General features: G+C 67.4%; 3 protein-coding genes across 3 annotated transcripts; 2 read left to right on the forward strand and 1 right to left on the reverse strand.

Annotated features, from left to right (window-relative positions):
* Window positions 1-3,624: 3,624 nt before the first annotated feature.
* TPP1 (tripeptidyl peptidase 1) lies at window positions 3,625-11,129 on the forward strand. Its single transcript, XM_068170163.1, has 13 exons — window positions 3,625-3,651; window positions 3,783-4,078; window positions 4,461-4,600; window positions 4,710-4,860; window positions 5,469-5,590; window positions 6,254-6,441; window positions 6,754-6,952; window positions 8,638-8,826; window positions 9,121-9,193; window positions 9,436-9,556; window positions 9,897-10,055; window positions 10,133-10,270; window positions 10,847-11,129. The coding sequence occupies exons 1-13, from the start codon at window positions 3,625-3,627 to the stop codon at window positions 10,985-10,987; spliced, it is 1,944 nt and encodes a 647-aa protein (XP_068026264.1). The 3' UTR covers window positions 10,988-11,129.
* A 208-nt stretch (window positions 11,130-11,337) lies between these two features.
* TAF10 (TATA-box binding protein associated factor 10) lies at window positions 11,338-13,944 on the forward strand. Its single transcript, XM_068170157.1, has 5 exons — window positions 11,338-11,563; window positions 12,207-12,364; window positions 12,632-12,696; window positions 12,787-12,901; window positions 13,810-13,944. Exons 1-5 carry the CDS (start codon window positions 11,368-11,370, stop codon window positions 13,897-13,899), a joined length of 624 nt encoding a protein of 207 aa, XP_068026258.1. The 5' UTR covers window positions 11,338-11,367; the 3' UTR covers window positions 13,900-13,944.
* A 211-nt stretch (window positions 13,945-14,155) lies between these two features.
* Window positions 14,156-21,896, reverse strand: ILK (integrin linked kinase). Its single transcript, XM_068170154.1, has 13 exons — window positions 21,798-21,896; window positions 20,520-20,618; window positions 19,377-19,542; window positions 19,025-19,120; window positions 18,843-18,939; window positions 18,121-18,204; window positions 17,790-17,875; window positions 17,431-17,540; window positions 16,867-16,994; window positions 16,185-16,306; window positions 15,997-16,096; window positions 15,776-15,906; window positions 14,156-14,946 (listed from the first exon to the last, which is right to left on the reverse strand). Exons 2-13 carry the CDS (start codon window positions 20,606-20,608, stop codon window positions 14,797-14,799), a joined length of 1,359 nt encoding a protein of 452 aa, XP_068026255.1. The 5' UTR covers window positions 20,609-20,618; window positions 21,798-21,896; the 3' UTR covers window positions 14,156-14,796.
* Window positions 21,897-21,903: the final 7 nt, after the last annotated feature.

The following is a 21,903-nucleotide window of genomic DNA, read 5'->3' on the forward strand; positions in this document are numbered from 1 at the left end:
GTGGGATCGGGAGCAGGAGCAGGGGGTGGGTTTGGGAGCAAGAGGTGGTATTGGGATCAAGAGGTGGAGCAGGGATGGGGTATCCACGCGTGGTGGGACAAGGCTGAGGGGTGGGACACGGGAAGCAGCAAGGGCTGGGAGCATGGTGGAGCAGAGTGAGAACAGCCAGACATGGTCTGGGAGCAGGGCCCAATGCTTTGCACTGCTCTGCTCTGCTCATCCTCAGGCCAGCAGGGCCCCACAGGTGCCCCTGTGCTGCCCCACTCTTTCCACCAGCATGGAGGAGCTGGAAGGGACCCCCAGAGCTCGCCCAGGCCAACCCCTCTGCTCCAGCAGGGTACCCACAGCAGCTTGCCCAGGGGCACCATGGCCAGGGGAAGTTGGAAGCTCTTCACAGAAGGAGACTCCACAACCTCTCTGGGCAGCCTGCTCCAGAGCTCTGAACCCTTATGAGCCATCTAGGGGTCAAGGTCTGCTCCTGAGTGCTGGGCCAAGAGGAGATGGCTTCAGGTTGTACCAGGACAGGCTGAAGTTGTCTCTGAGGAAGAATTTGTGCCCCTTGAGGGTTGTCCAGGCCTGGTCCAGGCTGCCCAGGGCAGTGGTGGAGTCCCCAGCCCTGGAGGGGTTTCCAAGCCCTGGAGCTGTGGTGCTGAGGGCCATGGGGTGGTGGTGCTGGGGCAGTGCTGGGGCCATGCTTGGATTCCATGGCCCTAAAGGTCTCCTCCAACCACAACCATTCCATGACTCTACGAACTTGCCCCAGGGAAGCAACTGGAGCCCAGAACAGTGCTTGGCTGAGCCTGAGGAGCACAGGTGAGGTCCAGCCTCCTGTAGCTGCTGGGTGGTGTTTGGTGAGCAGGAGATGCTGGCTCAGCCCCACCAGGTCTCATGGCTGCCTCTCTTCACACAAAGGGAGCAGGGCCAGGGGTCTGCAGTGGTCACTGCCCACCTGAGCACAGGGCACCTCTGCCCCTAGCACAGCTGGAACTGCCTGTGAGCAGGAGGGAGAACAGTGGCACAGCCCCAGCCCTGCACCTTCGCCTTCACCCTGCCACAACCTGAGCATCAGCCCTTGGAGGCAGTGTCTAAACACCTCTTTGGTGGTGCCAAACACCTCTGGTGGTGTCTCAATACCTCTGGTGGTGTCTCAACACCTCTTTGGTGGCGTCTCAACACCTTTGGTGATGTCTCAACACCCCTCTGTTGATGCCCAACACCTTTGTTGATGCCTTGAGCTGCTGCTGGGACCTCCCCAGGAGGGCCTGGGACACCCTGGGTGTGCACCTCTGCTCTGCCACCAGCCCCACACCTCCTGGCTCTTCTGGACCCACTGGTGTGGTGGGTTGAAGTTTCCCCCCAGCTTTAACTTCAGCCACACTAACTCAGTTAGAAGCAGGTGCAGCTGTATTTACAAGCAGAAACAACGCTCTGCAGTGGAATGCAATCAACCTGTACAGAATCTACAGGACTTACAATGGTGTGCAGGGATTTACAACTAGCAAACAACATGAATCCCCCTAGACAAAAGACCAGGGAGAGCTGTTCCACTGCCCCCCAACCTCAACCCCCCTGTCCCAAGAGAGAGAGAGGAGCAGAGAGAGAAAAGCAGTGGGTTAGACTTCTCCAAGGCCAGCCAGAAGCACGTTATCTCTCCCAAGCAAAGCAGAACAGCCCAGATCAGAAGGGAAGAGAGAAAGGAATGGCAGTGGGAAAGAATTGTTATGGTACAGCTCCTCTTATCCCAGACATTCATCCAATGAATTTGTTTAGAATAATCTTTTGCTTTCCTTTTTACACCCAGCAGTGATTTATTTCTGGTTTTCCACTTTCCTGTTTGAAATCTGCAGCTAAATTCTAAAGGCATAGCCTAAACCCACCACAACTGGTGATGCCCAACCTCTGCAGAGGGGACAGCCTGGGCACCCCTGGCTGCAGCCCCTCCTATAGCTCCTTGCCCTGAGTCCTGGGGTGGGCACAGGGGAGCAGACCCCACCAGGGGCTCTGACCTTCAGGTGCTTCCCCTGGAGCCAGGCTCCAGCAGCCCCCTGGAGACTCCAGGCTGGGGAAAAGTTGGAAACTGCCTGGTGGGAAAGGACCTGGGGACCTGCAGCCAGTGGCTGGAGAGGAGACAGGGGGTGCCCAGGTGGGCAAGAAGGGTACCAGCAGCCTGGCCTGGATCAGCAACACTGTGTTCAGTTCTGTGCTCCTCAGTCCAAAAGAGACAGAGACCTTCTGGAGAGAGTCCAAGGGAGAGCCATGAGGATGATTTGGGGACTTGAGCAACTCCCCTTTGGAGAGAGACTGAGAGCCCTGGGGCTGCTCAGTCTGGAGAGGAGACCTGAGAGGGGATCTGATCAATGCCTACCAATATCTGAAAGGTGGGGGCAAGGGGAGGGGGCCAAGCTCTTCTTGGTGGTGCACAATTATAAACCAAGGAACAATAGGTTCAAACTGGAACAGAGAAGGTTTCACCTCAACATGAGGAGAAACTTCCTTACAGCGAGGGTGAGAGAGCCCTAAAGCAGGCTGCCCAGAGAGGTTGTGGAGTCTTCTTCCCTGGAGACTTTCAACTCCCACCTGGATGCAATCCTGTGCAGACTACCCTGGGGATGCTGCTCTGGCAGGGGGTTGGACAGGATGATCTCTGAAGGTCCCTTCCAACCTCTAAGGTACTGTGAGGAGGGTCTGGAGAAGTTGTGAGGAGCAGCTGAGGGCCCTGGGGGGGTTGAGGCTGCAGCAGAGGAGGCTGAGGGGAGACCTTGTGGCTCTCTGCAGCTTCCTGAGAGCAGCTTGCAGCCAGCTGGGGCTCAAGGGCAGCTCCTGAGTGCTGGGCCAGGAGGAGATGGCCTCAGGTTGTGCCAGGGGAGGTTGAGCTTGGCCCTGAGGAACGATTTGTGCCCCTTGAGGGGTGCCCAGGCCTGTGCCAGGCTTCCCAGGGCAGTGGTGGAGTCTCCAGCCCTGGAGGGGACCCTGAAGACCATGGGTTGTTGGTGCCCAGGCACTGCCAGGGTCTCTCCTGGGATCTCTCCCAAGCCAAACCTACACCACAGCTACCCCCATCCGCTGCCGGTCCCGGCGCAGTCCCCGCACGGACTCTCGGCACCGGCTGCAACGCCGGGCCGGGCTCAGCGCTCCGGAGGAAGGGACCAGGACCGGAATCGGGACCGCGCACAGCCTCCCCGGGCCTGCATCAAGCGGCGCCACTGAGACCTGGACCGGGACCGGGACCGGGACCGGGACCGGGACCGGGACCGGAGCCTGGCCCAGATGCGGCGGCAGCGCGGCCCCGGGAGCGAGTGGCGGACAGCGCCCGCGCTCAGACACAGCCCGGACGCTCTGGCCCCCCGGAGCGCTGCCGGTCCCGGCGGTCGCCGGTGATTAGCAGGACCGGGACACCGCCCGTCACGTGACCGCACCCCCCTCACGTGACTGGGGCTCGTGCTCCCGAGCACGTGACCGGGGCGCTGCGGCGGCAGGCGGCGGCGGCATGGACCCGGGGTAACGGAGGGCAATGGGGGGCAGGGGGGCAGTGGGGGTGCCGGGGAGTAGAGGAGGCACCGGGGGTGTCGGTGGGCACCGGGCGGTACCGAGGGGCACCTGCGGGTAACGGGGGGACCGGCAGCGATGAGAGGCAGCGGGGGAGTACGAGGGGTAACGGGGGGACCGGGAACCGGGGGCGCCAGGGGAACCGCGGGATCTGGTGAGGTCAGGCGGGACTCCCATGGCCAGGCGTAGCGGGGACCGGGGGTGACAGGGGAGCCCGGGGAGATCCGGGGTGACAGGGACCGGGCGGCAGCGCGGGGAGCGAGTACCGAGGGGACCGGGAGGAAGGGAGCGGGAGGGGCTCCTTGGCCCGCGGTGATGGGGACCGGGGCGGCACACGGCGGGCAGGGGGGCTGGGGCGGCACTACCCGGTCCCCGGCGATGGGGCTCGGCAGGTACCGTGGCACTGGTGCCATGCCGGTGCCCGCCGTGCTCTGACCCCCGCCTCAGGTGTCGGGGGGGTCCCTGCCCTGCTGGTGCTGTGTGCGGTGGCCTGGAGCTGTGCCAGGGGCCTGGAGGAGGACCAACCCTTCCGGTGGGTACCGGCTCTGGGCACGGCGCCCACGGGTGTTGGTGGGATGGGACTGGGCATGCCAGCTGGCATGGCACCCACCGGGGCTGGTGGGGTGGGATGAGGCTCTGGCACTCACTGAGGTCAGGGGGATAGGAGTGGGCATGATACCCGCTGGGGCTGTCAGAATAGGACCAGGCATGGCACCCACTGGAGTTGGTGGAATGGGACAGGGCATGGCACCCACCAGAGTCAGCAGGACAGGACTGGGTACTGGCACCCATGGGTGTCAGTGGGACAGTAACAAGCATGGCACCTGCTGAGGTCAGTGGGTTGGGACAGGGCCCTGGCACCCATGGAGGTCAGTGGGACGTGGCACTGGCCCCCACTGACAGGCTGCCTGCAGGGTGCCCCCCGGCTGGAGCCATGTGGGTGCCGTGAGCCCTGGGCAGAGCCTGCAGCTGACCTTCGCCCTGCGCCAGCGTGGCCTGGGGCGCCTGGCACAGCTCGTTGATGCCATCTCAGACCCCCGCTCGCCGCAATATGGTAATGGCCCTGCCCCCCCCCGGCCCCCTCTGCCCCGGTGGGTGGCACCACCAGGCTGCCCCTCGCCTAGTGCCCTGAGCCTGGTGCCCCTTGCCTGGTGCCCTGGCAGGCAAGTTCCTGACGCTGGAGCAGCTGCGGGACCTGGTGCAGCCCTCCCCAGGCACGCTGCTGACGGTGCTGAAGTGGCTGCGGGGCCATGGTGTGGAGCAGTGCCACAGTGTCACCACCCTGGACTTTCTGGAGTGCCACATGCCAGCCAGGTGAGCCCTGGGCACGGCTGGGCTGGCAGAGCCCACCCTGGCTGCTGAAGCTTCCCCATCCCCGGGATGCTGCAGCACAGCCTGAGGCTGAGGGGCGGGAGGGCACGAGGGGCAAGGTGCCAGGGGAGCCATGTTTCTGCTAGGGCTGTGGTCTTCTGGCTGCTGCTTTGCCCATCCCCATTGTGGGGGAGTCCCAGCCAGTGCCCCGGGGTGCTGGGAGCCAGGAGCCCATGAGGAGCCTGTGCCAGCCCTACCCCTGCCCTGTCTCTCTGCAGGGCCAGGGAGGCCCCATGGGGAACTGGGCACAGAGCTGGAGGGGCTGTGGTGCCAGGGCTCTGGCTGGGAGGACTGGGGGAGGCTGGGCTGGGAGAGTCTCTGTGCCTGGGGGGACGCCGAGATCACCCCCAGCCGCCCTGGAAGCACGTAGGGTGGTGGCAGGGTTGGGGATGGTGGCACACAAGGCAGCAGCAGGCAGGGCACAGTGGCAGGGCTGGGGACAGTGGCAGGCAGGGGATGGTGGCAGGCAGGGCACAGTGGCAGAGTTGGGGCAGTGTCAGGTAGGGGCCATGCTCTGATGCCTGCCCGTGGTGGCTGTGCCCACACTGCAGCACGGCTGAGCGGCTGCTGCCCGGTGCCCGCTTCCAGCGCTATGTGAAGGGGCAGCTCAGTGCCGTGCGCTCCCCAGTCCCCTACACCGTGCCTGAGGAGCTGGCACCGCACCTGGACTTCGGTATGGCCCCACAGGGGCAGGCTGCTGGGCCCCAGGGGACAGAGGGAGGTTTCAGACATGGTCCTGGCTGCCCCTCAGCTCCCTGAGGAGCTTCCTGCAGGTGGTGTCAGTATCCCATCCCTGGCACTGCCCCAGGTCAGCTTTGGCATGGCTTGGGTGGGAAAGGACTTTCCAAGGACGCCCAGTTCCAGCCCTGCAGCCAGCAGGGACAGCCCCAAGCAGAGCTCAGAGCCCCAAACAACCTGCTCTGTGTTGGTGCCAGCCAGGGGGCATCTCCCACCTCCCTGGGCACCCTGGGCCAGGCTCTCCCCAGCCTTCTCCCATCCCTCTGCCCTGAGGCTTCCTCCTGGAGCTCCAAACCATCCCCCCTTGGCCTGGCCCCACAGCTCTTTCTCCAGAGCCTGGCTCCAGCTTGCTCCTGGGCCCCTTCCAGCCCTGCCAGGCCACCAGGAGGTGTCCCTGGAGCCCTTCTCCAGCCTGGGCACCCCTAGCTCTGCCAGCCTGGGGACCCAGCAGAGCCCTTCCAGCCCTCCCAGCACGGCTGTGGCCCTCCCCTGGTCCTGCCCTGGGTGCAGCTGGTAAGGAGTGTCCAGGGGGCAGCGATGCCTCCTCCCTGAGCTCTGGATCTCGACCTGTGCCATGTCCCTGCTGTGTGCCCGGCAGTGGGAGGCCTGCACCGGTTCCCGGTGGAGCGGAAGGAGGTGGCACGAGCCTGGGCCGGGCAGGACGCAGGGCAGCGGCGCCAGGGCAGCTTCCACCTGGGCGTGACCCCAGCGGTGCTGCGGCAGAGATACAACCTGAGTGCCACCGACGTGGGGCAGCTGCCCAACAACAGCCAGGCCTGTGCCCAGGTACTGCCCATGCTGCCCTGCCCCGGGCGCTCCTCCCTGGCTGCTGGCAGTGGCTGCAGGATGGCTCTGCCACAGCCCCATAGTGGACCTTTGTGTGCCAGCATTGAGGGCTGGCATCAGTTAGTCAAGAGCCAAGAGCTGGCACTGGTTAGCCAGGAGCCAAGGGCTGGCATTGGTTAGCCACAAGCTGGCCTTGGTTAGCCAAGAGCTGGCCATGGCTCTCCAGGAGCCAACAAGTAATATGTGTCTCTCTCTATTCCTGTGCCCCCCTGTGTGCCCTGTGCCCCTCTGTTGCTGCCACCCCATGCCCAGTTCCTGGAGCAGTACTTCCACCAGGCTGACCTGGCAGAGTTCATGCAGCTCTTCGGCCGCGGCTTCGCTCACCGCACGCAGGTCGACCGTGTGGTCGGGCACCAGGGCCGGGGCAAGGCCGGGCTGGAGGCCAGCCTGGACGTGGAGTACATCATGAGCACAGGAGCCAACATCTCCACCTGGGTCTTCAGCAATGCAGGTAAGGCCCTGTGCCCCCCTCACCTCCCCTGTGCCCCCCTCACCTCTCCTGTGCCCCTCCCCTGCCCCGTGCCTCCCTCCCCTGCTTTGGGCCTCTGAGCTGCCAGCACCCAGAGTGCCCTGTGGTGGGCACTGCCACACCTCACATGGGCACTGCAGAGCTGGCCAGAAGCTGTTTGGCCTGGATGAGACCTTGAAAGTCCAATGGAGGCCAAGCATGGCCCCAGACCTGCCCCCAGCACCACCACCCCATGGCCCTCAGCACCACAGCTTCAGCACTTGGGAACTGCTCCAGGGCTGGGGACTCCACCACTGCCCTGGGAAGCCTGCCACAGGCCTGGGCACACCTCAGGGGGCACAAATTGTTCCTCAGGGCCAAGCTCAACCTCTCCTGGCACAACCTGAGGCCATCTCCTCTTGTCACCAGCCCAAGGCTGCTTTGGTGTTTCTCCTGCTCTGGGACTGAGGCTCCCTCTGGCTCCAAGCTGCAGCAGCAGGGAGCAGAGAGAGGCACCTCTGGAACCCCAGGATGCAAACATCTGCCCCAGCATGGGGGTGGTGCTGCAAGACCCAGTGCCACCTGCCCCAGATTGGGAACCAGCTGAGCAGGAGATGACGCCCAACAGGGACAGCCCTGCCCTGCTGCCACCTCCTCCTGTCCTTGGGCACAAGGGTGTGGGGCTGGGTGAGGGTAGTGTGGCAGCTGAGTCATCCAGGGCCACTGTGGCTGGAGGGGAGACTCCACAACCTCTCTGGGCAGCCTGCTCCAGGCCTCCAGCAACCTCACACCAAACAAGTTGCTCCTGCTGGCACCTCCTGGCTGCCACTTGGTGCCCCTTGGTGCCCCTTAGCCCTGGGCACCCCTCAGCAGATGCCAGCCCCTGCCTCTTGCCCCCTGCAGCTCCTTGAGCTCTTGCTGAGCATTGCTCAGATCCCCTCTGGGGCTGCTCCTCACAGAGCTGCTCCAGGCCCCTCATCTGCTCCCCAGCCTCCCCTGGGCTCTCCCCAGCAGCTCCCAGTCTCTGAACTGGGCAGCCCAGCCCTGGCACCAGCACTGCAGCTGTGGCCTCCCTGGGGCAGAGCTTATGGGACCCTCCCCAGCCAGGTGTGCCAGGGATCTGCTGTGGGCAGGAGCTGGGTCAGCAGAGGGAAGGAGAAGGGAAGGAGAAGAGGAGAAGGAAGGAGAAGAGATGGAGAGGAGAAGGAGAAGGAAGGAGAAGTTGTGAGGAGCAGCTGAGGAAGCTGGGGGGGTTGAGGCTGCAGCAGAGGAGGCTGAGGGGAGACCTTGTGGCTCTCTGCAGCTCCCTGAGAGCAGCTTGCAGCCAGCTGGGGCTCAAGGGCTGCTCCTGAGTGCTGTGCCAGGAGGAGATGGCTTCAGATTGTGCCAGGGCAGGTTTGAGTTGGACAGGAGCAGTTTCTTCCCTGCCAGAGTGGTCAGGCCTGGCACAGGCTGCCCAGGTTGGTGGTGGAGTCCCCATCCCTTGAAGAGCTCCAGAACCATGCAGGCATGGCCCCTGGGACCTGGTTTGGTGCCATGGTGGTGCTGGGGTGAGGGCTGGAGTCGATGCCCCTGCAGGTCCCACGATGCCAACCTGCCGTGCCAGGGCTCTGCCGTGGGCAGGGGCTGGGGGGTCTCCCGCACCGTCGAAGTGCCCCCAGGCCTCTTAGCCCCTTGGTGCTCTGCAGGGAGGCACGAGAGCCAGGAGCCCTTCCTGGCCTGGCTGGTGCTGCTGAGCAACATGAGCTGGGTGCCCTGGGTGCACTCCGTCAGCTATGGGGACGACGAGGACAGCCTCTCCCTGCCCTACCTGCGCAGGGTCAACGCAGAGCTGATGAAGGCAGCTGCCCGCGGCCTCTCCGTGCTCTTCGCATCAGGTGCGCACCGGGCACCGCCACTAGGGGGCAGCTGGCCACGGGGCAGTTGGGTGGCAGCTGGGGACAGGGCAGTCCGGTGGCAGCTCAGGACGGGGCAGTCAGGGTGGCAGCTGGGCACTGGGCAGTTGGGTGGCAGCTGGGGCAGGACCAGCCAGGGTGGCAGCTGGGCACTGGGCAGTTGCGTGGCAGCTTGGGACGGGGCAGTCAGGGTGGCAGCTGGGGACAGGACCAGCCAGAGTGGCAGCTGGGCACAGGGCAGCCTGGGCACGGTAACCACCCCATGCCCTGGCACAGGTGACGATGGCGCTGGCTGCAGGAGGGTCTCTGGTGGCAACCACACTTTCCGGCCCAGCTTCCCAGCCTCCAGGTAGGGTGGGGGTGACCCCTGGGCACAGGGCACTGCTCAGGGGCACCACAGCTCCCGGGGGCACTGTGACCCCTGGGCCTTGCCTGGCTGCTGCCTCCAGCTGCTTCTGAACCCCTCTGGGTGCCCATCAGTGCCCCCTGCCAGTGCATGGGGACGCTGGCACTGGGGGCACTGTGCAGCTGCTGGGGAGGGGGCTGCTGCCCAGGACTCCCCCACCATTGTGTGCCCCCCTGTGCCCCCAGCCCCTACGTCACCACAGTGGGGGGCACCTCCTTCAAGAACCCCTTCCTGGTGACCACCGAGGTGAGCGACTACATCAGCGGAGGGGGCTTCAGCAATGTCTTCCCCATGCCCAGCTACCAGGTGGGCACCCTGGGCGGCTCTGCCTGGGGCCAGGGCACTCTGCATGGGGCTGAGGGCTGCAGTTTGGGGGACTGGGGGGTGAAGCTGGGTTTGGGGTCTGGCCAGAGCTGAGCTCCAGCTGGGGCTGAGGGGCTGCAACCAGGGCTTGGGGGCTGGGGGTGGCATGGGCAGCCCTGGGGCAGAGGGCATGTAAGGTGAGATGCCAGTGTTCTGCTCTTCCTGAGCTTGGTGGGCACAGGGGGCATGGTGCCAAGGTGCTGCTGCTCACCCTGAGCTTGGTGGGCGCAAGGGGCACAGGAACTGTGGTGCCAAGGTGCCCTGCTGATGCCAACCCCCGCAGGCGGCGGCAGTCGGTCGGTTCCTGCGCCAGGCGCCCAAGCTGCCTCCCAGCTCCTACTTCAACGGCAGCGGCAGAGCCTACCCCGACCTGGCAGCGCTCTCCGACAACTACTGGGTGGTGACCAATCGCATCCCCCTGCCCTGGGTGTCGGGCACCTCGGTGAGTGGGCAACGCGGGCACCCTCCGCTGGCCAAACGGCCACCTGCGCCCTGGCTGAGTGCCCTCTGTGCCCGCAGGCGTCCACGCCGGTGGTGGGGGGCATGGTGGCGCTGATCAACGACCGGCGGCTGCAGCGGGGGCTGCCCCCGCTGGGCTTCCTCAACCCCGCGCTCTACCGGCTGCAGGAGAGCGGCCACGGCGCCGCCCTCCGCGACGTGAGCGGGATGGGGAGCTGCGGGAGCGGGGAGGGGGGAGCTGGGGCACCCGGGTTGGCACCCGTGGGTGTTGGAGCGGGGAGAACCTGGTGCCCTTGAGGAGGTGGTGATGCATGGGGAGGGTTCCCCGTGCACTCCTGGGGGGATCTGGGGGCACTGGTACTGTGCTGGGGGTGCGGTCTTGAGGTGGAACCGCTGCTGCCCTGGGGTCCCTCTTGCGCTATAGGCGGTGGTGGTGTCCCGGGGCTTCCTCTGGGGGCCGTTCTGTGTGTGGGATCTCCTAGGAGACGTTCCCGGAGTCCATGTCCCGTGGGGGTCTTAAAGGGTGTTCCCGGAATCCCTGGCCTGTTATGGGGGTGGTCCCGGGGATCCCGGTCCTGCTGCGGCTCTCGAGGGTGGCCCTAGAGGGTGTTCTTGGTGGGTCCCACTGCGGGGAGTTCCAGGGGGAATTCCGGGGGTCCCTGTTCTGCTTTGGGCCGGGGGGGTGTCCCCGGGCACGTGCGGCCAGGGGTCCCCGTTGAGGGGGTCCCGTTGCGGGGATCCCCCCGGTTCCCCCGCTGATGCCCGCTCTTGCAGGTGACGCAAGGCTGCCACCTGTCCTGCCTGGACGGCGCCGTGCAGGGCCAGGGCTTCTGCGCCAGCCCCGGCTGGGACCCGGTCACCGGCTGGGGCACCCCCAACTTCCCCGAGCTGCTACGGGCGCTGCTTCCGCCGTGACACAGGACACCGGGACACGGGACAGACATCGGGATGTGGGGATACCGGACAGATACCGGAACGCGAGACAGGAAGACACGGGGACGTGGGGTCGGCGGGGCGGCGCGGGGCTCCGGGGCCAATAAAACCGCTGGCGCCGGTACTCCTCCTGTGGATCACTCGCGCCACCAGCGGGCGCTCTGGGCCGCGGGGGGAAGGGCGGGGCGAGGTGGGCAGTGCAGCCAATGGGGTGAAACGGGCCGAGTGGTGGAGCCAACGGCGCCGCACGGCTAGAGGGCGGAGCGAGGTGAGCAGCGCAGCCAATGGGGTGAAGCGGGCGGGGTGGCACAGCTAATGGCGCGGCGCGCCGTGCGCAGGCGCGGAGCAGGCGGCGGCTGGCCATGAGCGGCAGCGCCGAGGCCGATCCGGCTCCCGCGGCCTCTTCGGCCGCCCCCGCGCCGCCCGCCTCCGCCGCGGCCGCCGACAGCAAGCCCAGCCCCGCCGCTCTCGGCAGTGCCGGTACCGGGGCCGCCCCGGGCGCGGTGGGCGCCGTGGCGCGGGGAGCCGAGGGTGGAGCGGCCGGCGGGAGGGGGCCCGGTGAGCGTCGGGGAAAGGGACGGGGCGGGAGGACCGGCAGAGAGCCGCGGTAGTCCGGCGGGACGGGAACCGTGCATGGGGGTGTCTGTGATGGGCGGGTTGCGAGTACCGGAGAATGGGGCGGACTTGTGGGGTGGGGGGACCGGAGACTGGGACCGGCTCTCGGGGTGCGGGATGGGGGGCTGGAGGACGGGACCGGCTCCCGGGGTCTGGGATGGGGGGCTGGAGGACGGGACCGGCTCCCGGGGTCTGGGATGGGGGGCTGGAGGACGGGACCGGCTCCCGGGGTCTGGGATGGGGGGCTGGAGGACGGGACCGGCTCCCGGGGTCTGGGATGGGGGGCTGGAGGACGGGACCGGCTCCCGGGGTCTGGGATGGGGGGCTGGAGAACGGGACCGGCTCCCGGTGTCTGGGATGGGGGGCTGGAGGACGGAACCGGCTCCCGGGGTCTGGGATGGGGGGCTGGTGCACGGGACCTGCTCCCGGGAGGCGGAGAGCGGTGGTAGGTGGGGGATGGAGGACGACACCGGCGCCCGTGGGGCTCGGAGGCTGAGCCCTGTGCCCGAGGGCTCCGTCGGGGTGCCCAGCCCGGAGCGGGCCCCGGGCCGGTGCTGTGCCGCCCTCTGAGCCCCGGTGCCCACAGTGCCGGTCTCGGCGGCGGTGGCGGCGGCTCCCACCGAAGGATCGATGTCCAACGGCGTCTACGTGCCGCCCAGCGCGGCCAACGGCGACGTGAAGCCGGTGGTGTCCTCCACGCCGCTGGTGGATTTCCTGCTGCAGCTGGAAGATTACACCCCCACGGTATCGGCACCGGCAGCCTGCCCTGTCCCCCCGCTCTGGTGGCCCTGTCCCCCCGCTCTGGTGGCCCTGTCCCCCCGCTCTGGTGGCCCTGTCCCCCCGCTCTGGTGGCCCTGTCCCCCCGCTCTGGTGGCCCTGTCCCCCCGCTCTGGTGGCCCTATCTTTGCTTTCTCCACTCTTGCTGGCCTGTGGCCCTGCTGTAAGGGCAGGGGTCATGCTGGGTGGTCTGTAGGGTGCCCCTGTGCCAATTGCCAGCCTCTGTCCCTGCAGATCCCGGATGCTGTCACAGGATACTACCTGAACCGTGCAGGCTTTGAGGCCTCGGACCCCCGAATGTGAGTCTGGGGGTGGGCACCCCGTGGGGGGCAGGGCTGGGGGCAGCAGCCGCTGGGAGCTGTGCCCAGCAAGTGCCCTCTGCTCCCTAGCATCCGCCTGATCTCGCTGGCAGCACAGAAGTTCATCTCCGACATCGCCAACGATGCCCTGCAGCACTGCAAGATGAAGGGCACCGCCTCGGGCAGCTCCCGCAACAAGAGCAAGGTGCTGGGGGTGCCAGGGGCCCGGCAGTGCCCTCTCAGGGCCAGGCAGTGCCCTCCTGGGGTTCCCAGGGCTGGGCAGTGCTCTCCTGGGGCTGTGTCCAGCTCAGTGTCCTCCCTGAGGGTGCTGGACTTGCTGGGTGGTGCTGGTAGGCAGGGGCTGCCCAGGCAGGGTGTGGGTGGTGGGAGCAGGGTTCAGCAGCTGAAGCTGTCATGGAATTGTCAGAGCCTGGTGGGGAGGGACCCCTGGAACTCACCCAGGCCAACCTAAACCCCCCTCCCCCAGCAGGGCACCCCCAGCAGCTTGCCCAAGGGCACCATGGCCAGAGGGCATTGAAAACTCTCCCCAGGAAACTCCACAGCTTCTCTAGGCAGCTCCTGCTGGTAGCTCCCGGCTGACACTTGCTGCCCCTTGCTGCCCCTTGGCCTGGCCCTGCCCTGGGTACCACTCAGCAGATGCCAGCCCCTTAGCCCCTTGCCCCCACAGCCCCTTGAGCTCTTTGGGCACTGATGCCCTCTGGGGCTGCTCCTCTCTGGGCAGGGTCACCAGAGGTCACCCAGGAACGTGCCCAGGTGGCATCTGCAGCATCTCCAGAGCTGGAGAACCACCCAAGGGCCACTGGGTCCTGTGTGCCTTCTGGGGGCACAGCAACGCTGGTGCCTGGGCAGAAGCCTCAGTGGGGAGCAGGCACAGAGGGTACTTTGCCCTGCTAGTTGGCAGCAGAGCCTGAGGCTGGTGGCATCTCTGGTGCCCAGTCCTGCCTATGGCCCAGCACCTGGGAGCTTCTGAGACCCAAAGTGCTGCTGCAGGGAGCTGGGCAGGACTCAGGGGGCACATTCTGACCCCAGGAGGTGCTGGGGGGCTGCAGCAGCTCAGGATGCCCCTGCTGATGCCACTCCTTGTGTCCCCAGGACAAGAAGTACACCCTGACCATGGAGGACCTGACGCCGGCGCTGGCCGAGTACGGCATCAATGTGAAGAAACCTCACTACTTCTCCTGAGGAGGGGGCTTCAGGGGGTCCTGTGCCAATAAACACCTGGGGGCAGTGGTGTGGTCACTGCTTTCCTGTGCCCCACAGCCGAGACCGCCAGGAGCTGCCCCCCGGGGTGTGTGCTGGGCCTCCCCCAGCGGGAGGCCCTCGGGGGAGAGGGGGTGGCCTATGTCCCACCTGCTGTCTTGCTGCCCAGCCCTGGAGGGGTTTGGTGCCCCCCAGCCAGGCACTCCCCAAGCTGCCCCTGCCCCATCTCAGCAGCAGCTTTGGGTTCAGAAATGTTTATTTTGGTGCTGGCCCTGGGGGCCAAGTGAAGCGTGAAGCTGGGGAGTGCTGGGCAACAGGGCACCAGGGCACCAGGGCCCTGGGAACTGCCTGCAGCAGGAGTGGGGCCCTGGGCATTGCCAGCTGTGGAGCTGGGACCCTGGGCACTGCCTACTGCAGGAGTGGGGCCCTGGGCACTGGCCATGGTAGGACCAGGTGGTGGCAGCAGGGCATGGGGTGGCAGGAGGGCCAGGATGGCCTCGCAGTCCCATGGGCCTCTGTCCATGGCTGCCAGGAGGGCACAGGAGCTGCCCAAGCCCTGCTCCTCCAGCATACCTGTGGTCCTGCAGCCTGCCCATGGTACTACTGCATGCCCATGGTCTGGAAGTGTGTGGTCCCACGGTGACCATGGTGCCACCATGTCCCCACGGTGTGCCAGTGTGCCCATGGTCCCACAGTGTGGCCCTGGGGGCAGTGTGCCCATGGTCCTGCAGGGTGCCCGTGGTGGCAGCGTGCCCGCGGTGTGTCCGTACCGTGTGCCCCGGGGCCGAGGGGCAGCAGCTGCTGCTCTGGCCCCAGGAGCGGGGAGAAGGCACTTGAGGGGGGCAGGGTGGGGGACAGCAGGGCCAGGCTGGCAGTGCCCTACTTGTCCTGCATCTTCTCCAGGATGGGCACAATCATGTCGAACTTGGGGCGCTTGGCAGGGTCCTCGTTCATGCAGATCTTCATCAGCTTGCAGATGTGTGGGGAGATGCCAGGGGGGATGGTAGGGCGCAGCCCCTCCAGGGCCACCTGCAGAGGGCATGGGGCATGAGTGGGGACCTGCAGTTGGCGCTGCCTGGGGCCTGTGCTCCCTCCTGCTGCTCTGGGCCAGAGCTCAGCCAGGCTGAGAGCCAGGCCCAGACCTGGGGGCACCACCATTGAGAGCTCAGAGACCTGCATGCTGGGAACTGCCCAGCCTGGGGGGTTGGTGCCAGCAGCTGGAGAGGAGCCAGGGGGTGCCCAGGTGGGCAAGGAGGGCAGCAGCAGCCTGGCCTGGAGCAGCAATGGTGTGGGCAGCAGGAGCAGGGCAGGGATTGTGCCCGTGGGCTGGGCACTGGGGCACCCACAGCTGCAAGCCTGGGGGCAGGGTTGGGCAACTCCCTGCCAGCAGGACCTTGAGGGCTGGGGCAGGGCCAGAGCAGGGCAAGGAAGCTGGGGAGGGGTCTGGGGAAGGAGGAGAAGGCTGTGGAGAAGTTGTGAGGAGCAGCTGAGGGCCCTGGGGGGGTTGAAGCTGCAGCAGAGGAGGCTGAGGGGAGACCTTGTGGCTCTCTGCAGCTCCCTGAGAGCAGCTTGCAGCCAGCTGGGGCTCAAGGGCTGCTCCTGAGGGCTGGGCCAAGAGGAGATGGCCTCAGGTTGTGGCAGGGGAGGTTGAGTTTGGCCCTGAGGAATAGTTGGTGCCCCCTGAGGGGTGCCCAGGCCTGTGGCAGGGTGCCCAGGCCTGTGCCAGTCTTCCCAGGGCAGTGGTGGAGTCTTCAGCCCTGGAGGGCTCTCCAAGCCCTGAGGCTGTGGTGCTGGGGCTGTGCTTGAGCTCCATGAGCCCAGGGGTCCCTCCCGTGCCCCTGGCCGTGCCCAGCCTCACCTTCATGCCAATCTCCATGTTGGAGAGGTCGGCAAAGGGCACCTCGCGGGTCACCAGCTCCCACAGCAGCACGGCGAAGCTCCACATGTCTGCCGACCGACGGTTGATCTCCTCCGGCTTCTTCTGCAGGGCTGCGGTGACCCTGCCGTCAGGGGGGGCTGGGGGCGGCGGGGGGGGGTGTGGGGGGCAGCGGGTGGGGGCTGGCAGCGGGCACTACTCACCCTCCGGTGCCACCCAGGCCGGGGCATACATCCTGCCCGGGCACTGGAAGGAGAACTTGGCGTCGGCCATGCTGATCCTCGCCGTCAGGTCCTCATCGATCTGCGCACATTGGGGGCGGTCAGGGGCGCCCCCAGCCCCGCGGGGCCGCGGCGGGGGCGGGGTCAGGGGCGGGGTCGGCGGTGCCCACCATGACGCTGCGGCTGTTGAGGTGGTGCCGCGGGATGAGCGGCTCCAGGGTGTGCAGGAAGGCCATGCCCCGAGCCAGCTCCAGCGCGAACCTCACCGCCTGCGTCTGGTCCACCACGAAGTCTGCGGGCGGGGGGCACACAGGAGCAGGGGGCACACAGCAGCAGGGGGCACAGGGCATGGCACGTGGGCAGGGGGGCGAAGGGGAGTGTCGTACAAGGGCAGGGGGCACGGGGGGTGGCACGCAGGAGTAGGGAGCACAGGGGGATGGCACACAGGGGGAGGAGGTCACGGGGGAGTGACACAGGAGCTGTGGTGCCTGGAGACCCCTCCTCAGCCCCAGCCCACCCTAGGAACACCTGGGAAGGGATCCCTGGGGCCCACTCAGGCCAACCCAACACCCCCCTGCCCCAGCAGGGCACCCCCAGCAGTGTGGCCAAGGGCACCATACCCGGGGGGGTTGTAAGCTCTCCCCAGCCTCTCTGGGCAGCCTGCTCCAGGCCTCCAGCAGCCTCAACCCCAAACAAGTTATTCCTGCTGGCACCTCCTGGTGCCCCTTGGCACCACTGAGGGGGGTCAGGCCCCATGCTCTTGTTCCCCCTTCTCTCTTCAGATGAGCTTTGAGCAGCCCCTGGAGCAGCTGCCCAGGGTGGTGCCCCCCAGAGCAGTGCCCCCAGACTCACTGGTGCCCTCATGCAGGACGTTGTAGAGGGAGCCGAAGGGCATCCAGTGGCTGACCACGATGGGGTGGGGGGCAGGGGGCGCCTGGCAGGCCCCCAGCACAGGCAGCACATTGGGGTGGGAGAAGATCCTGGCAGAGGAGGAGGCAGCACGGGGTAGTGCCCACAGCCCTGAGCACGAGAGGGTGCCCATGGCCCTGGTGCCCACGGCTCTGAGCACAGGCTAGTGCCCACAGCCCTGAGCACAGAGGGTGCCCACAGCCCCACTTCACCCCTGCCCTCAGCGCTGCTGCTCTGCAGCTTCCCAGGGCCTCCTTCTCCTCCTCCTCCTCATCCTCTCAGGGCCTCTGCATCTTCTCAGGGTCTCATTCTGAGACCTCCTCCTCACCCTCTCAGAGCCTCCTCCTTGTCCTGTGCCCTTCCCATGCACTCAGAGCCTCTTTCTCATGCTCCCCAAATCTCATTGCCCTCAGGCCTCCTCCCCATCCTCCCAGCACCTCCTGACCCCCTCCAGACCCAGCTCAGGGCTCTCCCTGGCCCTGTGCCCCCTGTGCCCAGCGCTCTCACCGCAGCTTGGGGTACTCCTCGTTGAAGTCTCTGCTCTTGCGTGTGGTCCAGTCCCGCACCTTCAGCATCTTGATGACGATGTCGGTGCCCTGCCAGCGCCCCTTCCACAGCTGCGGGGCAGGAGGTCACCAGGGCACCCCCAGGGCACCTTCTGGGTGCCCCACGGGCACCCAGGGCACCAACAGGGCCTCAGGAGGTGGAGTGGTGAGGACAGAGAGTGGGCATGGACCCAGCACCCTGCTCTGCATGGCACAGGGAACCCACACAGGGATGTGGGACCCACCACAGGGTGCCCACCACAGGGTGCCCATCAGTGTGGGTGCAGCCACCCTGCGCTCCTGGCACCAGCCCAACCTTACCTCTCCTGACTGATTCTCGTTGAGCTTCTGGCTGAGGCTCAGCTGCTTGAAGTCGATGCCAGCCAGCTTGTTGAGGGTGCCATTCCCTGGCAGCAGAGGGAGTTGTGCCAGGGACCAACCTCTGGACATGGAGCTGGTGCCCACTGGACCAACCCCCTTATGCCCTCCGTGGGAGGACAATGCCCATGGGACACCTGCCCCCTGAAGTGCCACCTTCTTTGAGGACATTTCCAGCTCCAGACAGCCACTGGCAGTGCCACCCCCTGCCCAGGACCCCCCGGGGAGCTGAGTTGCCCCCTGCCATGCCCCCCTGGTGCCAGCTGTTCCTTACTGGGCCGGGTGCGGGTGGTGCCCTTCCAAAAGGTGTCCTTGTAGGGGATCTTGGTCAGGCTCTGCCCCAGCTTCTCGGCACGCTCTGCAAGGGCACAGGGCACAGGCTGGCAGTGGGTCACAGGGTGGGCAGCAGAGGACAGGGGTGGCAGCAGGGCACAGGGTGGGCAGGGGCCACAGGGTGGTTGTGTGGCAGAGGGATGACAGCAGGGCACAGGGTGGGCAGGGGGCACAGACTGGTTAGGGGGCACAGGGATGACAGCAGGGCACAGGGTGGGCAGGGGGCACAGACTGGTTAGGGGGCACAGGGATGACAGCAGGGCACAGGGTGGGCAGGAAGCACAGGGTGGCTGTGGGGCAGAGGGATGACAGCAGGGCACAGGGTGGGCAGGAAGCACAGGGTGGCTGTGGGGCAGAGGGATGACAGCAGGGCACAGGGTGGGCAGGAAGCACAGGGTGGCTGTGGGGCAGAGGGATGACAGCAGGGCACAGGGTGGCTGTGGGGCAGAGGGATGACAGCAGGGCACAAGGTGGGCAGGGGCCACAGGGTGGCTGTGGGGCAGAGGGATGACAGCAGGGCACAGGGTGGGCAGGGGCCACAGGGTGGCTGTGGGGCAGAGGGATGACAGCAGGGCACAGGGTGGGCAGGGGCCACAGGGTGGCTGTGGGGCAGAGGGATGACAGCAGGGCACAGGGTGGGCAGGGGCAGCTGGCACCACTCACCTCGCAGGGCCTCCCGCAGCGGTGCCTTGGCCTTGTCCAGCGCAGTCTCTCCATACTTGTTGGCAACGCTGACCAGGGCACCGCTGCCCACCAGGTCCTGCAGGCACAGAGAGCCAGGCCCTGAGCGTTGCCCTCCTGGTGCCCGGCGGTGCCTTCCCGCGGTGCCCGGGGCTGCTGCTCACCTCTGCCACCTGCTGGTGCCCCCAGAAGCAGGCATAGTGCAGCGGAGCGTTCCCGTGCTCGTTCACCGCGTTGATGTCTGCCTTGAACTGCAGCAGCTGGCACGGCCACGGGCATCAGCCTGGCACAGCCCTGCCACCCGCACCTCACCCAGGCACAGGGGCATCAGGCTGGCACAGCCCTGCCACCCGCACCTCACCCAGGCACAAGGGCATCAGCCTGGCATAGCCCTGCTGCCCACACCTCATCCAGGCATAGGGGCATCAGCCTGGCACGGGGGTACCAACCCCAGGCAGGGCCCTGCCACCCGCACCCGGGCTGTGCCCGGCGTGCCCCGGGGCAGGGGCTGGGTACCTTCTGCACGATGTCACGGTGCCCGTGGCTGGCTGCCAGGTGCAGGGGGGTGTCATCACCGCGGTTCATGACGTTGATGCGGGCACCACGCATGATCAGCATGTCCACCACGCTGGCACGGCCCTCCCGGCATGCCCAGTGCAGGGGGCTGAAGCCGTGGTCATCCCTGCGGGGGCACCGTGGGCACCGTCACACCCCCCCCCCCAGGGGACACTATAGCATCCCAGGGGCACCAGGAGCACTGTCACACAGCCCCGGGTGCACCATGGGCACTGTCACACCCCCCGGGGGCACCATGGGCAGCATCACACCCCCCGGGGGCTGCCATCAGCCACCCACCAGAGCTGGGCAGGGAGATGGTGAACCATGGGGGGTACTGAGCCGGGGAGGGGACACTGAGCCGGGGGGCGTGACACTCATCCACGTCCCTGCCCCCAGGGGGGCCTCATCCCTGTTCCCTCCCCAGCCCCGACCAGCAGCCAGGTCCCGCCCCCGGCCCCCGGCCTCCGGCCAAGTACGGGGGAGGAGGAGGAGGAGGAGGACGCCTGGGCCTGATGGGGCCTTAAAAGGAGCCTGGGGCCTGGCAGGGGGCACCGTGTCCCTGCCCCCCTCCAGCTCCATGCATGACAGACCCCTGGCACTGCCAATCCCTGGTGCCACAGACTCCCCCACACTGCCCCCGGCACTGCAGACCCCTGGCACCCCTTTGGTCTGGGACAGCTGGGGGTGACTGGGACCCCCAGGAGGGCCCAAGAGCCAGAGCCAAGGCACAGTCTCATGCCCAGGGCACCGCTGCTGTGCCCTGAGGGGGTTCTTGGGCACGGGGGTGGCCAGTGGTGGCCACGGGGACAGAGCCAAGGAGGCGACACTGAGCCGTTGAGGGGGGCACGGGGAGCCGGGGTGGGGAGCACTGAGCCAGGGAGGGGACACTGAGCCTTGGGAAGGACTCTCAGCCGTGGGGGCACACGGAGCCGCCGCCGAGGCGGTGGCCGCCGGACACGTCGTGCCTGGGCGGTGCCGTAACTTCCTCCGGCCGGGAGGAGCTGAGCCCCAGCCGCTGCCCGGGTACGGACGCGGCGGAAGCCGCCCTGGGCCCCGTCCAGCACCCCCGGCCCCGCACTCCCCCGCCTGGCCGCCGCTCACCCCTGGTTGAGGTCGTTCTCGGTGTTGTCCAGCCACAGCCGCACGGCCACGGCGTTGCCCTCCCGGCACTGCGTGAAGATGTCGTCCATGGCGGAGGGGCTGCGGGGAGGGGGCAGTGAGGACGCGGGGGGGGGTGTCCCTGGGCCTCTGTCCCCCCTTTCCCGGGACCCCCCCGCGGCCGCTCTGCTCTGCGGGTGCGGGGCCGGGAGCTTCGGTGGTCCCCCGGGCAGCCCCGGGGGACGGCGCGGCCCGGGCACGGCGCTGGGCTGGCAGCCGCAAGGGAAGTTCGCGGCCGAGCCGGCAGGAAGCGGCTCCGGCACCCCCAGCTTATCGGGGGGCCCAGCCGGAGCCCGCGGCCGCAGCTCCAGGGGCTGGGGGGGGGCAGCACCTCCCGACAGGATCCCACCAGCTGCGGCCCGGCCCCGGCTGGGCTTGGCACCGTGGCAGGATCGCGAACCGGGATCTCAGGTGCCCAAAGTCGCCCTCATTGAAACCCGGGACCCATCCCTAGGTCACCAAACTCCCCCTGAGAACCCAGGACTCCCGAGGTCCCCAGACGCCCCCCTCTGAGCACCGGCACCCCCCAGGCTCCTCCTCTCTGACAAGCTGAGACCCCCAAGCTATCCAAACTCTGTCACTTCCCATGCCCCCAGCTGGGCGGCTGCAGGAAGCAGGTTGGCCCTGGCCGCACTGCCCCCAGACCGGGCTCGTTCACATCCCCGCCGCTCGGGGCAGGACCAGGGTAGGGGCACCCAGCGCCCCGCACTCCCGTGTCCCCGGACCCCCGTGCCACCGCTGTCACCACCACCATCTGCCCCCAGCCCTTGTTCCCAACTCGTGCCCCTCCGCACCGCATCCCCAGGGCTTAGGAGACTCCCCCCAGGGACCGGAGCTCCTCCACTGCCCCGGGCAGCCAGGTCTCGGCCTGGGTACCCCTCCGGAGGCACCGCTTGCCCCCATGCCCAACCCGATCCCCCCTCGGGCAGCCCCAGGTCGGTCCCTCTCGTCCCGGTCCTCGGGACGTGGCCGTGAGGGCCCCGCTCCGCCTGCTGACTCTGTCCCCAGCCGTGGGTGCCCCCTACCCACACCCCCCGGGTCCGGTTCCTCTGTTCTCAGCCAACGGGCCGCCTCCAGCCCCGCTGCACTGGTGCCCGGCCCGGCCGCCAGCCCTCCGAACCGGATCCTGGTCCCTATCCCGGCCCCGGCCGTGCAAGAGCTGCCCCCTCCGTCCCCTCCCGTCCCCATGCCGGTGCCGGTGCCGGTGCCGGCGGCTCTCACCGCTCCGGTGGCGGGCGCAGGGCGGCGGCTGCGGCGGGCGCGGGACGGCGCGTGGGCTCCGCCCCGGGCACCGGGCGCGCACAGCGACACCTGTCGGCCTGCTCCT

This window comes from Melanerpes formicivorus, unplaced genomic scaffold (genome assembly GCF_026170545.1).
Source record: "Melanerpes formicivorus ecotype bairdi unplaced genomic scaffold, bMelFor1.0.p_v2 SCAF_290, whole genome shotgun sequence".
NCBI classification, from domain to species: Eukaryota; Metazoa; Chordata; class Aves; order Piciformes; family Picidae; genus Melanerpes; species Melanerpes formicivorus.